The sequence below is a fragment of the Crotalus tigris genome, unplaced genomic scaffold (genome assembly GCF_016545835.1).
Source record: "Crotalus tigris isolate CLP2741 ecotype Arizona unplaced genomic scaffold, ASM1654583v1 scf7180000024293.1627790, whole genome shotgun sequence".
In the NCBI taxonomy this organism is placed as follows: Eukaryota; Metazoa; Chordata; class Lepidosauria; order Squamata; family Viperidae; genus Crotalus; species Crotalus tigris.
Genome location: NW_024100466.1, coordinates 1,600,285 through 1,614,181, shown reverse-complemented (window position 1 = coordinate 1,614,181; position 13,897 = coordinate 1,600,285). Strand labels below are relative to the sequence as shown.

At 44.3% G+C, this 13,897-nt stretch overlaps 2 protein-coding genes across 3 annotated transcripts; both read left to right on the top strand.

Annotated features, from left to right (window-relative positions):
• Positions 1–1,247: 1,247 nt before the first annotated feature.
• LOC120299428 lies at positions 1,248–3,975 on the top strand. Of its 2 annotated transcripts, XM_039324267.1 has the most exons (4): positions 1,248–1,372; positions 1,535–1,616; positions 2,243–2,388; positions 2,830–3,975. In XM_039324267.1, the coding sequence occupies exons 2-4, from the start codon at positions 1,573–1,575 to the stop codon at positions 3,930–3,932; spliced, it is 1,293 nt and encodes a 430-aa protein (XP_039180201.1). In that variant the 5' UTR covers positions 1,248–1,372; positions 1,535–1,572; the 3' UTR covers positions 3,933–3,975. The 2 variants fall into 2 exon arrangements, with proteins under 2 accessions (XP_039180201.1, XP_039180202.1); XM_039324268.1 differs by lacking the exon at positions 1,248–1,372 and having other exon boundaries at positions 1,512–1,616.
• Positions 3,976–4,170: 195 nt separating this feature from the next.
• Positions 4,171–13,390, top strand: LOC120299410 (mucin-22-like). Its single transcript, XM_039324238.1, has 4 exons — positions 4,171–7,075; positions 7,993–8,112; positions 8,443–8,566; positions 13,269–13,390. Exons 1-4 carry the CDS (start codon positions 4,330–4,332, stop codon positions 13,312–13,314), a joined length of 3,036 nt encoding a protein of 1,011 aa, XP_039180172.1. The 5' UTR covers positions 4,171–4,329; the 3' UTR covers positions 13,315–13,390.
• The last annotated feature ends 507 nt before the right edge of the window (positions 13,391–13,897 follow it).

Here is a 13,897-nt window from a genome sequence, read left to right as displayed (position 1 = left end):
GTGCCCTCCTGTGGTCGAAAACGGGTATTGCGGTCGCCGAAAAAAATAAACCTTTTAAATGCGATTTTAAGGCTATTTATTCCCCACCCCGTCTTTATTATTAACCCCTTATTAATATTAATAGGGCGGCGGGAGGCCCTTTTGCCATTTTAACGGTTTATTTCTTTTGGTGGCTGCTATACCCGGCATGGCCACGGGAAGGCACTGTTTTCCCTCCCTTAGCGATAGCGGCATTGAGGCCGTGGAAAAAGCCTACGATGGCCTCGATGGTAATGCTATGGGACGGGTATTGCGGCCGCCAAGAGAAAGAAGCCTTTTTAATGGGGTTTTAAAGGCTTACCTCGTTGATCCGACGTGGAGTCGGCCGTGCCCAGAAGGTCCGCGCAAAAGGAAGTTGAAGGATGATTAAGAAGGACGGGCCGGAAGTCGGCCATGTTGGGAAGGAGGAGGACGGCGAAATTGAGCGGACATGAGGTCGGCCATGCTGAGGAGGTCTCCCCGAAAGGAAATAGGGGGAAAGATTAAGAATGAAGGAACGGAAGTCGGACATGATGGAAAGGTCCTTTTACCGCAGCACCTGGGGGACAGCCGATACCGACGGACAGGAAATCCGCCCTGCAGAGAGGGCCTCTCGGACGTTACTCGTGAAGAACCAGCCGGCGGACATGCGCAGAAGACCGAGGGAAGCGGCCCGTCCCTTTCGGAGGAGCATAGAGTGGCGACCCTTTGGCTGGCGCTCTGCGCTTTGGGGCTTAGCTTCTCGGTGTCCCGATCCTGGGCAAAAGGCCTACCACGGCCTCCATGTTAATGCTATGGGACGGGAAACACTGCCCTCCTGTGGTCAAAAATGGGTATTGCTGCCGCCCAAAGAAATAAATACTTTTTAATAGCATTTGAAGCTTATTCTTCTCTATTTTTATTCTTAACGCCTTATTATTAATATTAACGTGGCGACGGGGGGCCCGGTCGGTGCCACACGGGCGCAGAAGAAATCCTGGTTCCAATCTTAAACCGAGTTAAGGCCTATTGTGGCTTATTCATATGAATAAGCTTTTAATAATGAAGAACAATCATCTTAAAACGCTATTAAAGAGGCTTATTTATTTTTGTGGCTGCAGTATCTGATTTGACCAGTTTTCCGTCCCTTAGTAGGGCTGGCTCAGGAATTCTGGGAGTTGAAGTCCAGGAGTCATAAAAGAGCCAAGGTTGCCTACCCCTGCCCTAGACCATTCCAGACAAGTGGCTGTCCAGTCTCTTCTTAAAAACCTCCAGTGATGGAGCTTCCACAACTTCTGAAGGCAAGCCGTTCCACTGGTTAATTGTTCTCCCTGTTAGGAAATTTCTCCTTAGTGTGACTACGAGCTCTGAGAAGGTAGGTCTAGGTGCAGAGAAAAACTTATCCGTGCATCCCATCAGAATAAGTTAAACGTTTAATTTCCCCATTCTCTGCTATCTTTGAATCCAGATTGTTAGTTGCCTGCTAAAATTCCATGACCCCCAGATGATTAAAAGTGTCCTTGTTCATTTTTTTCAGGTTTTGAAATTAACTTCATTAAGAACTGGAATACCAACATGCTTGACAATTATGACTATTCGTCCATTATGCATTATGGGAGGTATGGAAAATTTATTTACTTATTTATTTGGAAGGTTTATAAGGCCGCCCACTCACCTTTGTCACTCTGGGAGTGATATGATGTCAGACAAAAGATACCATACCACTTTATAAAGATGAATTTGCATTTGAAAAGGGTACATTGGGGTTTCAGTTAATATGACATTTAAAGAAAGCAGCATGAGCTTAAAAAAATAACTTTGCGGCTAATTCATCTTCATTATTACAGAAATTAGGAACGGTTCATAGAAAGCATTATGAATGCAAATGACCATACCATTTTCCCTTTTTTTAAAAAGTACAGAATATTGCCATATTATTATGAACAGGGTTTTTAATGATTTGCACCTTTTTAATTTAATATAGGTCATACTGAGAAAAATATTCCACTCATTGGGTACATTCTGTGCATGGAGAAGGTGTCTTTGTAGTTTGTGTGTGTGTGTGTGTGTGTGTGTGTGTGAGAGAGAGAGAGAGAGAGAGAGAGAGAGAGAGAGAGAGAGAGAGATGGGGGGGGGAAATGGGAAAAAACTTTCTCTGCCTAAGATCTGTTATTTTTTGTCCTGGTTTCACTTGGTCTACTACAAAAGGGAAGTTTGAGCTACATCATCTTCTCACCATTTTCAGGAATGCTTTCAGTATGACTGGCTTACCTACCATCATCCCACTTTCTGGTCCTCCTGCATTCCTCGGCCAAAGATGGAACCTGAGTGTTTCGGACATTGCAAAAGTCAACAAACTCTACAAATGTTCTCAGGTTGCAGCCCAGCCAGGTAATGCTCAAAATGAGTCAAGTTCTTGACAGTAATCAAGAGAGCTAGTTTCTTACAAAATCTTATTGTCATGTGTATCACAAGGAGAAAAAAGGTTGGATTAGATAATCTTCATGCACGATTATGGATATGTAGAGGGTAAGGAAGATGAGATAGGCACAACTTCACACGGCTTGCCTTGCGCATTGGCTGTTTTAACATTATGGGATTCCCCGATTGCACTAAACTGTGTTTTCTTGGGCTTTGGTTTTTAAGGGGTAATGTGAATTCAACTCTGGTTGATAAACCAGGTTTTCTGGCTTGCTCACCATGAATCCAAGCAATTATGGCTTATTCAAGTTGTCATAATAAGGCAAAACTGGACTAGCAAATGTGTAGGGAATGTCTTTTTCTATGACCCAGCAGCACGTGGTTATCTAATTTTTTGTATTATATTTCCAGAAGTGGTGCCTGAGAAAGCCATCAAAGAGAAGGTTATGGACTTCATCCCTGTTCATCCTGAGCTCTGTTCTAAAACCAATTTAGCCAGTACTGTTGTTAGAAAGACTACAGAGCCCATTTTGTCATCTCGAAAGACTGTTGGTGAAGATCTAAGCACAGTAGCAGGTCAGTTGAGGAGAACAGAGGGGGCAGAACAAAGCGTGGTGGTATCTGCCATGACCTCTCACATAGGAGAAGCAAGCAGAGAACTTCAGATGCCTTCAAAACATGTGCTGGATACAACACAAACTAGACAGGCAATAGACAGTGTTCTTGAGAAAGCTCCTACACCATGGACTTCCCAGAATCCAATCACTGGATGGCAGTTGAGATACCAATATCTGAAAGCGTATACACCAACTGAACAAAGCCCCATAGAAACAAGAGCAAGGGCTGCTTCAGAAATGGAGCAGACATCTTCCTCTCTTGCCAAAGGTTTTGTCCTTTCTTCAGTGGGAAAAACCCATGGAGCTATAACACCATTTGGTCAGAAAGAAACTAGTATGGAAGTTTCTGGCTCAAAAGCCACAGTCCTAGAGCCTACAGGAGAACTGTCTACAGCGGTGGAGTTGGCAGGCTTGTTGGACATGGGAGGTAATGAGACAGACATTGGAATGGGTTCTCCAAGGTCCCCCCTATCTGTGGTGGAGGAACACTCCAAGGGACAATCAAAGAAGGCGTTCCATCAAGCCATAACTGTTTCTATGAATGAAACAGGCAGCCCAGCTTATATACATCCAGTGGAGGATGTTTTGACTAACGTGACTAGCTCTTTATCTCTCTCTGGTACCCTTGGGAACCCAACCACCACCTCCAGCCATATGGAACTGGGAGAAAAACATCAAGGCACTAAAGTGGAAGGCCTGACAAACATTGTCACCATTTCTGGCTCAAAGTGGAGGGATGTGGACGCAAAAAGTTCATACCACGAGAAATCAACTATGCTTCCTTACATTCAATCTCCCAGCATCAAAAATACACATGAACCTGGAGAAGTTCTACTTCCTAGAAAGGAGACACCAGTTCCTGTAACTCTGGAAACTCAAACAAAATACATGGGTTGATTCATTTCTGAAGCACCATCATCTCTTCAGGGAGTGGTCACTGCCCATCCTGTTGCTTCAGAGTTAAAAGAGAACGGTTCCTTGTATAACAATTCTTCTGGGATAACAGGTTCATTTTCACTGCCACCACCTCACCTGGCAAGAAATGGTTATGAATGGGGGACATCCATTACTGGTGAGCCTCCTGGATCTGTTTCCTTGAATGTTACAGAAAGTCAAGTGGAGGTTGAAAGCCATACCATGGATCATGCAGAGTTGCCAAGTCAAATTCCCACTTGGGGGAAAGTGGCTTCATTAGCAATCAAAACCATTGTGGCTGTCCAGCCTACAGAGCAAAGCTCTAAAGACAGCAGCAGGACCAAGGGACAATAGGACTTGGTCCCAAACAAGCAGTGACATGCATCACCATCCCAGGTTCATCACTGAGGGATGGTCTCCATCTGCAGATGTAGAAAAACAAACACTGGAGAAGACTATAGAAACAGCATCTATGAAAACGCTAGCGAGGTTACCAATGACTCAAAAGATGGATGTGGTCCACAGGGAAAGACCTAGAAGAACCACTTTGACGAGACAATTTCCCACGGAACCATCTGGGAACCAAGTGTTCACCCAAGTTGAACAAGGGGATGAAGAAACTCAAAGTCAACATTCTTCTACTTTGTCAATAAAAACTGGAGCTGAATATCATGAGATTCAAACCAGCAATTCTACTAGTAGGCTGAGGGCAATGGTGTCTCCAAAACAATGTGGTAAGAAATTAGCAGTGTCTGCATCTGAAACACTAACTCCACACATGGAGCACACTGCTGAGAAATTCAGCTCTTTAAACAGGCAAACAGAATTGGGAACTACTGGCAAAAGGAGTCCAAAGCCAGAAATTCAAGAATCTGGCCCTACTTCAAGTTGGATATTTCAGCTAGGGAGAGAAAGAGATACTTCTCCCAGAAGTTTGGGTAGTTCCATGAAGCCAGGAGGTAGAAATGGAACCACTAATTCTGCAGAGCATCTTAAAGAAGAGACTTTATTAGTGAAAGTGAAGGAATTCACGCAAATAACTCCAAAGAAAAGGACTCTAGAGATTACTGTGATAAACGGTACCAGATCTGCTGCATTACTAACTGTTGGTTCTTTCAGTTTTTTCACCATTTTGGCTCATGGCAAGCCAACTCTCAACAGACCCCAAAGCCGTTTTTATTTGGGGGACACAGATTCTGTAACACATCCTGAAAGCCTGTCTACGCGATCTCTAGAACTCAGCCCAGAAACAGAACTTTCCTTCCAGCTTAATAAAACTGTCTCTTCTGCAGAAGAAAGATCTGTCATGGCAGCCAGTGCAACAGCAGGATTGACTGTGGGTGGGATGAGCTGGGTCACAGCTCATGTTCAGGAAGGTGCAGCTGGGAGACATAGTACAGGGCCTCCTTCATTAGAAATGCAATCAATGTCTCTAGAAGGAACAGCCCCACCGCTGGTCACAGGTTCCTTACAGTCTCCCGAGCTTGTGAGCCCAAAAGAGGGATCTGTCGGTGGCCATCGTAGAACAGCTACATCACTTCCAAGGGACACATCCCCCATGGGCACTATAGTTGCACTATCTACTGATTTGTCCAGTGCTATCATTGTGGACTCTAGGGAAAACCAGACTATGATGCATTATGATTCAAAACGGGTCACAGGTATCCCTCCCAAAACAAGTGGAGAGATAGAGATGGACACCAATGGTAGCATTCTGGCTTCAACTGAAATCCATAGAACATCTCATGCTGGAGTTTCTACCAGGGGGTCCCATGAGAAACACACAGAACTTCTACAATTCCAGTCTGAACCACAAACTAGAGTAAAGCCTTTAGAGGAAGTCACTGGGCCAATATCAGATGGGAAAACTTCAACCCATTTTCTGGAAGAGACATGGAAGATCCTTACAAAAGAAAATGATGCATACAGATCAGAGGAGTCAGCTGCTGCTGAACTCACAAGGACTGAACAGGAAGGATCTGAACAAAGTCATATCAGCACAGCAGGTGCCACCAGTCTAGGTATGGAATCTTCATCTCAGTTAATTTCCACTAATTCCACCAAGGAAACAGAAGAATCCACAATCTTCAATGAGAAGAAATGGAATGTATATCACACTGCCAGTCCTTCTAGCCAATCATATTATGTTGCTTTCATTCCTCCCCATTCAAACGCCACAACACCAAATGTGGTACCATCTGTTTCTGATGTCTATAACCCTCATGATACAGAGAAGGTAAAAGCTGCAGATGTGTACCATATGGTCACAAAGTTCTCTAAAGGGGCTTTGGTGCATACTGGAATATCTCTTTCCCAGCTCCAAACTCTTGGCTCAACTGAAACGGAAAGGAGGTCTTCTACAATGTATGGAGCCAAAAGTCTGGAAGAAGCCACTAAGACTCCTGCAAGAGTGAAAAATGGAGAACTATTTACTCTTGCAACGGAATCATCCAGACAAATCTCTGAGACCCATGTTGCAGTGACACTAGAAGAGATGACTGGGGGCCATAAGAACAAAAGGAATCTAGAAGAAAACAAGTCTTTTTTTGCAAGCAATCCTGTCCATCTCCACCATATCAACAAGAGATCCCTGCTAGGAATAACGGCAGCTCCATCTTCTTTCATATTGTCTTCACTGGCTCCTCATTCTAAGCTGTTGCACTCAAATATTGGACATGTAAATCCCAGAAGGCTGAGCATAAAGAAATTGTTCCCAAAGAAGCGTATGCGTAAAATCATTACGGCTTCTTCAGGTGGGACCATACAACAACTGCTTCTTCCTGGATATTTACAAGGATACCGGAGTCATCCTGCCATTTCAATAGGAAACATGACGACACCAAGGGAGCCTGAGAAACCTTTATTGAGGTCCACTTCAAAATCCAAATTATGGACTCTTCTCCGAAAGTTGTCTCCTTCTGAAAAAAAGAGAGGAAATAACCAAGGGCCCAACCAGAGAACAACAGATAACATGTTGCTATCCTGCTCCTTCAAGGAGAACCTGTGTGGCTGGAAGCAAAGTCAAAATGACAGCCTAGACTGGATGCTTCAGAAGGAGGAAGAGAAGACTGCTGAGTCCATGGAAGATGACAGAATTTCCGAGAAGCCCTTCAGAAGTTTAGATGGTAAGGGATATGATCTGATCTGAAGTCTTAAAAAGTAAAATGTCTCTCCCATTTCTGATGTTATATCTGGGTCTTCCAAATTTTTATTTATCTGCGCCTGTCTGTTGGTTTCTTCTTTCAAATCCTCTATCTTTATGTCGGTTTCCTTTATTTTTTTCTTCTGATTTCTCAGTTTCTAGTTCATTCTTTATGGTCATTTTCTGAATGTTTTTTTGCTTGTAAGTTTAAGTTGGAGAGTTGCTCATTTATATTATTTAAATTATTTTAGTCTCCCATCTTGCTTTTTTAAGGTTCAGCTTTCACAATCATAGATAGCTACGGGGAACACAAGCGAGCAAACTAACCTACATTTGGTCACCGTGCTTATGTCCTTGCTTTTCCATACTCAGATATGGAGTAGGCCTCATAAATGGGTTTCAGTTTGGGTCTCTCCCTCTTCCCTCTGACCTCCTAACTCAGGGGTAGGCAACCTCGGCTCTTTTATGACTCATGGACTTCAACTCCCAGAATTCCTGAGTCAGCATAGCTGGGAGTTGAAGTCTATGAGTCATAAAAGAGCCCAGGTTGCCTACCCCTGTCCTAATCTATGGGAAAAGTCAGGTCTCCACAGCTTTCCAGAAGGCTAAAAGGGGAGGGGTGTCTCTGATCTCTGGTGGGAGGCTGTGCCAAAAGAGTGGGAGGTCACCAAGAAGGCATGGCTATGAGCTCCCATGAGATGGGAGGGGGACAGGCAGGTACCGTCAGGGAGAGCCCATCCTGCAAGTAACTTAGCCCTGTGCCATGGAGGGTCTTTCAAGTTGATAACCAGCACCTTGAATTGCCTCAGAAAAGTAACTGGAAACCAGGAGTTGAAGGGAGGAGCTTCAGATCTCTTGATTATGACAGGCTAACTTGTGTCCACATCATTTCTTCACCAGGCTATATCTCCCTCAAGCCTTCAAGTCATCTCTCAAAGCAAAGGGCTGTTTTGATCAGCCCGGTTGTGTACGGCATCAGATGTCTCCAGTTTTGGTACAGATCACCAGACTGTGCTGCAGGTAAATGTCTTCAGCCCTATTGGCTGGAAAATCTGGGGGCTGCATTCCCAACAGGGCTGGGGGTTGCATTCTGAGAAGGGTTCCAGGCTGGATTAAGCGATCCTGAAAATGGTGAGCCAAACATTTAGTCGCGACTTACAACAGTAATTGAGCTTGCAATTGCACGGCTGTTGGAACTTCAAAAACGGGCCATACATAGCTTTGGGAAGAGTCACTGTCACTTTGAACAGTGATTAAATGAGGACTAATTGTAGTGATCTTCAAGAGAAAAAATGTGAGTTTTTTTTCGTTCTGTAGATAGCTGGTCATAGAGCTATTTATATTTTGTAGGCAAAATCAACTTCTACACAAAGCTTCTGAATTCCACTGACTGGCAGAAAGTGAGGTCAATAAAGGGAAAGCAAGATGTTGGTTGGCATCAAGTGACCTACTTTCCACAACTTGGACATTACAGGTAAACATTCGTGGCATGTCCTAAAGGCAGAGGTTTCCCCTGTCCAGTCATGTCTCTCTTTCTTAGCTGAGGGAGCCAGCATTGTCCAAAGGCACTTCTGTGCTCATGTGGCCAGCGTGGCTTTACACCAAGGGACATGGAATGCTGTTACCTTCCCACTGGTAGTACCTACTTATCCCCTCGCATTTACATGCTTTCAAACTGTGGGAGAAGAACAGGAGCTCATCCTGTTGCACGGTGCTCGGGTCTCAAACTGCCAACCTTCCAGTTGACAAACCCACTGTCTTAACCACTAGGCCACTGCCCCCACTCCATGTCCTAAATACATATTGTAAATTAAACATGAATCAGGTACATGTTATGATACAGAGGAAGATCAGATGTGTTATTTCCTCCCCATCCCAAAATTCAACAACCTGTTTTCTAAGTAATCCTATCAACCTGCCTCCATTGTTTTTATGTTATATAGGCTGACAGGTACCTTTAAAAATGGCTCGCTGGAAGCTTTTCCAAGATTTAAGCAAAAGATGCTGCCAAATTAGTAATTGTTGATGTTGCCACTTGACAAAACCCTTAAATCTGTAAGAAGTAATCATAGGGACTGTGTTTAATTATAACGCATTAAATGGTGGTGGTGACAGCGCCCTGGTCCTCTCTCCGCTTAGAATGTGCCTCTACCTAATGAAAGATAGCACACGCTTGAAAACTGTTTCCTTTTTCTCCCAGAAATGTAATTCAATTTTTGGGGGAATGGTCCGAGTGGTTAGAATGTGCTCTTTTCCATGTGCTCTCTCCACAGGTAGCGCTCGAAGGCATTGTTGGCAACAAAGTAAGATGTAATGCTCAAATGGATGATCTGGTTCTCTGTCAGAAGCCCTGTGGGCAGTGTTTACCATAGAATGATCAGCATTCTGTGTCACAAATTAATCACATAAATATAAAGCATACAGCAACCTTGGATTAACAGTTTCAATGATTGCCCTTCTTCCATATTTCATAGAATCTCTCTTCTCTCCTCTCCTCTCCTCTCTCTCAAGTCCTGTACTTTTTTTTTTTTTGCATTTCTTCTTTCATTTTCACATACCTAGCCCTAACCCTTTCCATGACTCTCTTTTCATACTTTGCTTAAATGGTTCTTATTCTGCATAATGCCCAGGGATTATATACGGTCCCTTGGGAAAGTATATAGCTTATTACAAAAACAGATTTCATTCTTTGCCTAAAAACACCACACGTTCTATAGATTTCCTAGGCTTTCTATACAATGCCAGCTTTTCACAGGTTGCTGGTAACTTAACATTTCTATATCCCCGCAGGCAGCAGCAGAAGGGATGAATGAGTTAGGGCTGAAGGGAGGAGGAAGCGAAACCAGACCGACAAAGGGGCCTCCTTTGGCATGATCAATTTGCAAAAGGGGGCATTTCATGGTTCAGCCCTATTTTTTTTTTACATCAGTCACATTTTAGCTGCAGTAGATATTAATTTTAATTCATTAAAATTTCATGAGCGAGCATAGGTGCTGATGCAGGGAAAGGGAGACTCCGAGTCTGTTGCTGTGAGTTGCACTTTGATGGAATTCTCTTTCCTGAACGCGGTTAGCTTAGGAAGTTTGCTTTATGGCTTCAAAGAGACGGCGCCAAAGAGGTTGATCGGGAAAATGGATAAAATGCAAAAGTTACTGCTGTGGGGAAAGGCAGCATTAAAAAGTCAAGATGGAGGTTTTTAAGAAGAGATTGGACAGCCCCTCGTTCAGAATGATATATAGGGTCTCCTGCTTGAGCAGGAGGTTGGACTAGATGACCTCCAAGGTCCCTACCAACTCTTACCTTTTCCAGCACTGATAGAGACATATGTCGGGATGAGTTTCAGAGTCCCAACAGGAGAGTAAATGTCTCCCTCACGTGGTATCTTCCAGCCACATTGTGCTTCCAACCCTGTAATTTCCAATCTTCTGGCTGGGAACGATGGAAGCCAGGTGGATGGCACAAAATTGCAGAAAGATAATCGGGTTTATACATTTCTTTTCCAGCAGAGGGCAGTCTTGTGCTGTGCTTGTCCATCGCTTGTGCTAAGAAGAGAGAGAGAGAAAAAAAATAGGAAGTCTAGTTGCCTCTTTTCTGACTGCCGATTTCATGAGAGGAGGGGAGGGGAGGGGAGGGAGCAGGAGAAGAGGGGAAGGGAAGGGAGGGAACAGGAAAGGAGAGGAGGGGAGGGAAGCGATGGGACAGGAGAAGAGGGGAGGAGAAGGAAGGGAAGAGAGGGAACAGGAGAGGGGAGGGGAGGGGAGGGGCGAGGGGAAGGGAGAGAAGGGGAGGGAAGTAATAATAATAATAATAATAATAATAATAATAATAATAGTGATGATGATGATGATAAAGTTGGAAGGGACCTTGGAGGTCATCTAGTCTAACCCCCTGCTCAGGCAGGAAACCCTATACCATTCCAGACAAACGGCTGTCCAAATCTCTTCTTAAAAAACCTCCAGTGTTGGAACACCCACAACTTCTGGAGGGAAGCTGTTCCACTGGTTGATTGTCCTTGCTATTAGGAAGTTCCTCCTTAATTCCAGGTTGGATCTCTCCTTCACAGGTTTCCATCCCTTATTTCTTGTCTTGCCCTCAGTTGCTTTCAAGAATAGGTTGATCCCCCCTCCCCCTTCTTTGGGGCAGCCCATCACGCTCCTGGTCCTCCTCTTCACTGGGCTCTTCTCTTCATTAGACTAAAAGGCAGAAGCTTTTGCTTTATCAGAAACGGAGACTGGCTAGACTGATGTCGGGAATGATTGGAGTGAAGATGCAGGCAAGGGAGGGGGGCAGATGTAGGTTATATGTGAGGCAGAGGACAAGGACCTTATCAGTGCACAATTGTCCTCTGTTAAAAGCCTATTATGCTTTTGAGACCTTCTGAAATTGCCGGCAACCTTTGGATGTTTGCGAGGTCAGCAACCTTAGACTGAATAATGGAGTTAAACGCTCCTAAAGTGCCACTTTGAGGTCTGCCATGGCGCGTCCTAGGAGGTTGAGATGTTGCAATGCTCCACTGTTTCTCTTCTGAATCCTGACCTGACCATTAAATCTTTCAGACAGTTGTCCCTTTTCTCCCAAGAGAAGAGGGGTCACCAACCTTGGTCACTTTAAGACTTGTGGACTTCAACTCCCAGAGTTCCCCAGCCAGCATAGCCAGCATGAAGTCCACAAGTCTTAAAGTGCCCAAGGTGGGAGACCCCCTGCTAGAGAGGATCCAGACGGTGTGTCAGTTCTCTAGCATCCCCGCTTTTAGGCTTTGTGTGATATGCCTGTCTGTAAGCTAAACATGGTTTGCTCAACTCATCCTTTAGCCTTTTCATAACGTATCGAACCCTAAAAAGACCACACAGGTTGGCTGTTCACAACTTATGAAGCTAACATGAAATTTCTGGCTCCATGGATGGGCAGAGACAAAATACAGATTAAATCAATATATGTGATTCCCTGGAGCATCAATTTCACGAGAATTAATTAATTCCCGTAAGCCCTCTTCTTCTCAGAAGGCTTGTTCTGGTCCACCATACATTACTGAAACTTATTTCTTTATTTCCATTATGTTCCCTTGGGGAAAATGTAAGGGGACGGTTACCCTGAACAGAAAAAAAGCAGAGATCTCAGTGGTGGTTCCATTTGGAACAGAAGAACCAGATTCCTTCCTTTATTTATATATTTGTAACATTTATTAGCCACCCATCTTACTATAAAGTAAACTCTGGGCAGCTTTCACAGTTTATGAATAACAGGATAGCAGAGTTGGAAGTCTTTCTAGTCCAATTCTCTGAAAGCAGAGCTTACAATATTAAAAGATAAAATTGTACGAAACCCTACTCATATAAATATATATTATAAAAATCCAGATAATCAACCTAGCTAAAAAATGGGGAGGGAGGGAGTAGGATGAGAAAGGGAAGGGGTGGGATCTGTTGTTAATCTATCAGTCACCCCCAATGTGAAGCAGGAAAAAACCAAAGGTACAAGTACAGATAAAGTGAAGCCTGGCTCAAAAACGGCAACTGTGAGAGGGAGCTTGGAGTCTTAGTGGAGGATCACTTAAACATGAGCCAGCCATGTGCAGCAGCAGCCAAAAAAGCTAATACAGTCCTCGGTTGTATAAACAGAGGCATAGAATCAAAATCACATGAAGTATTAGTACCGCTTTCTTGAAGCCTTAATAAGGCCACACCTAGAATATGGCACCTCATTACAAAAAAGATGTTGAGACTTTGGAAAAAGTGCAAAGAACAACTAAGATGATTAAAGGTCTGGAGACTAAAACATTTGAAGAATGGTTGCAGGATGGCCAGTCTAGGAAAAAGAAGGACTAAGGGGGACATGATAGCATTATTCCAATATTTGAGGGGCTGCCACAAAGAGGAGGGGCTCAACCTATTTTCCAAAGCACCAGAAGGCAAGTCAAGAAACAAGGGAAATTTCTCCTTGAGTTCTAGGTTGCTTCTCTCCTTGGTTACTTCCCATCTGTTGCTTCTTGTCCTGCCTTCAGGTGCTTTGGAGAATAGCTTGATGCCATCTTCCTTGTGGCGGTCCCTCAGATATTGGAACACTGCTATCATATCACCCCTAGTCCTTCTTTTCATAAGACTAGGCTAGACGTACCCAAGTCCTGCATATGTTTTAGCCTCCAGCCCCCTAATTGCTCATCTCTGAATGTTTTCCAGAGTCTCCGCCTCTTTTTTATATTGTGGTGACCAAAACTGGATGTGACATTCTGGACGTCTTGACAGACACCCACCTTAACCACTCCTCAGTGGTTCTGCAGCTGTGGCTTCCAGCCTCCCCCTTGCCCCCAGCACAAGACCCTGTGGTCTCAGCGAGCAGGAGCTGGCTCCGGGAGATGAGACGTTCCCCATTTTGCACGGTCTGCGCAGCCCCTCCGCCCTCCTTTGCCCTCCCACCATCTTCTGGCTCCATCGATCATCGCAAGCCGTCTTCAGCATCCTTGGCTCTTCAGAGCACTTAGCAGAGGCAGCCTGCAGGTTCCTCTGAGATTACTATTACCGTATCTCCACCCTTTCCTCAAACGGTTCCATTCTGCTTGATGGAGGCGGAAAAAATGCCTCGGAGAGAAAACAAAAACTGACAGAAAAAAAATACCCTGTGATACAGGCAGTCCTTGACTTACAGGCACGACTGTGCAAGATGGTTAAGGATGTACAACAATTTGCCCTGTATTCCTTCCTTTCTTCCCACAGTGTGAAGTGAATCACTGCCCTTGTGAAGTTAGTAACACAGTTGTTAAGTGTGGCTGGCTTCCTCATTGGCTTTGTCTGTCAGACAGTTGCAAAAA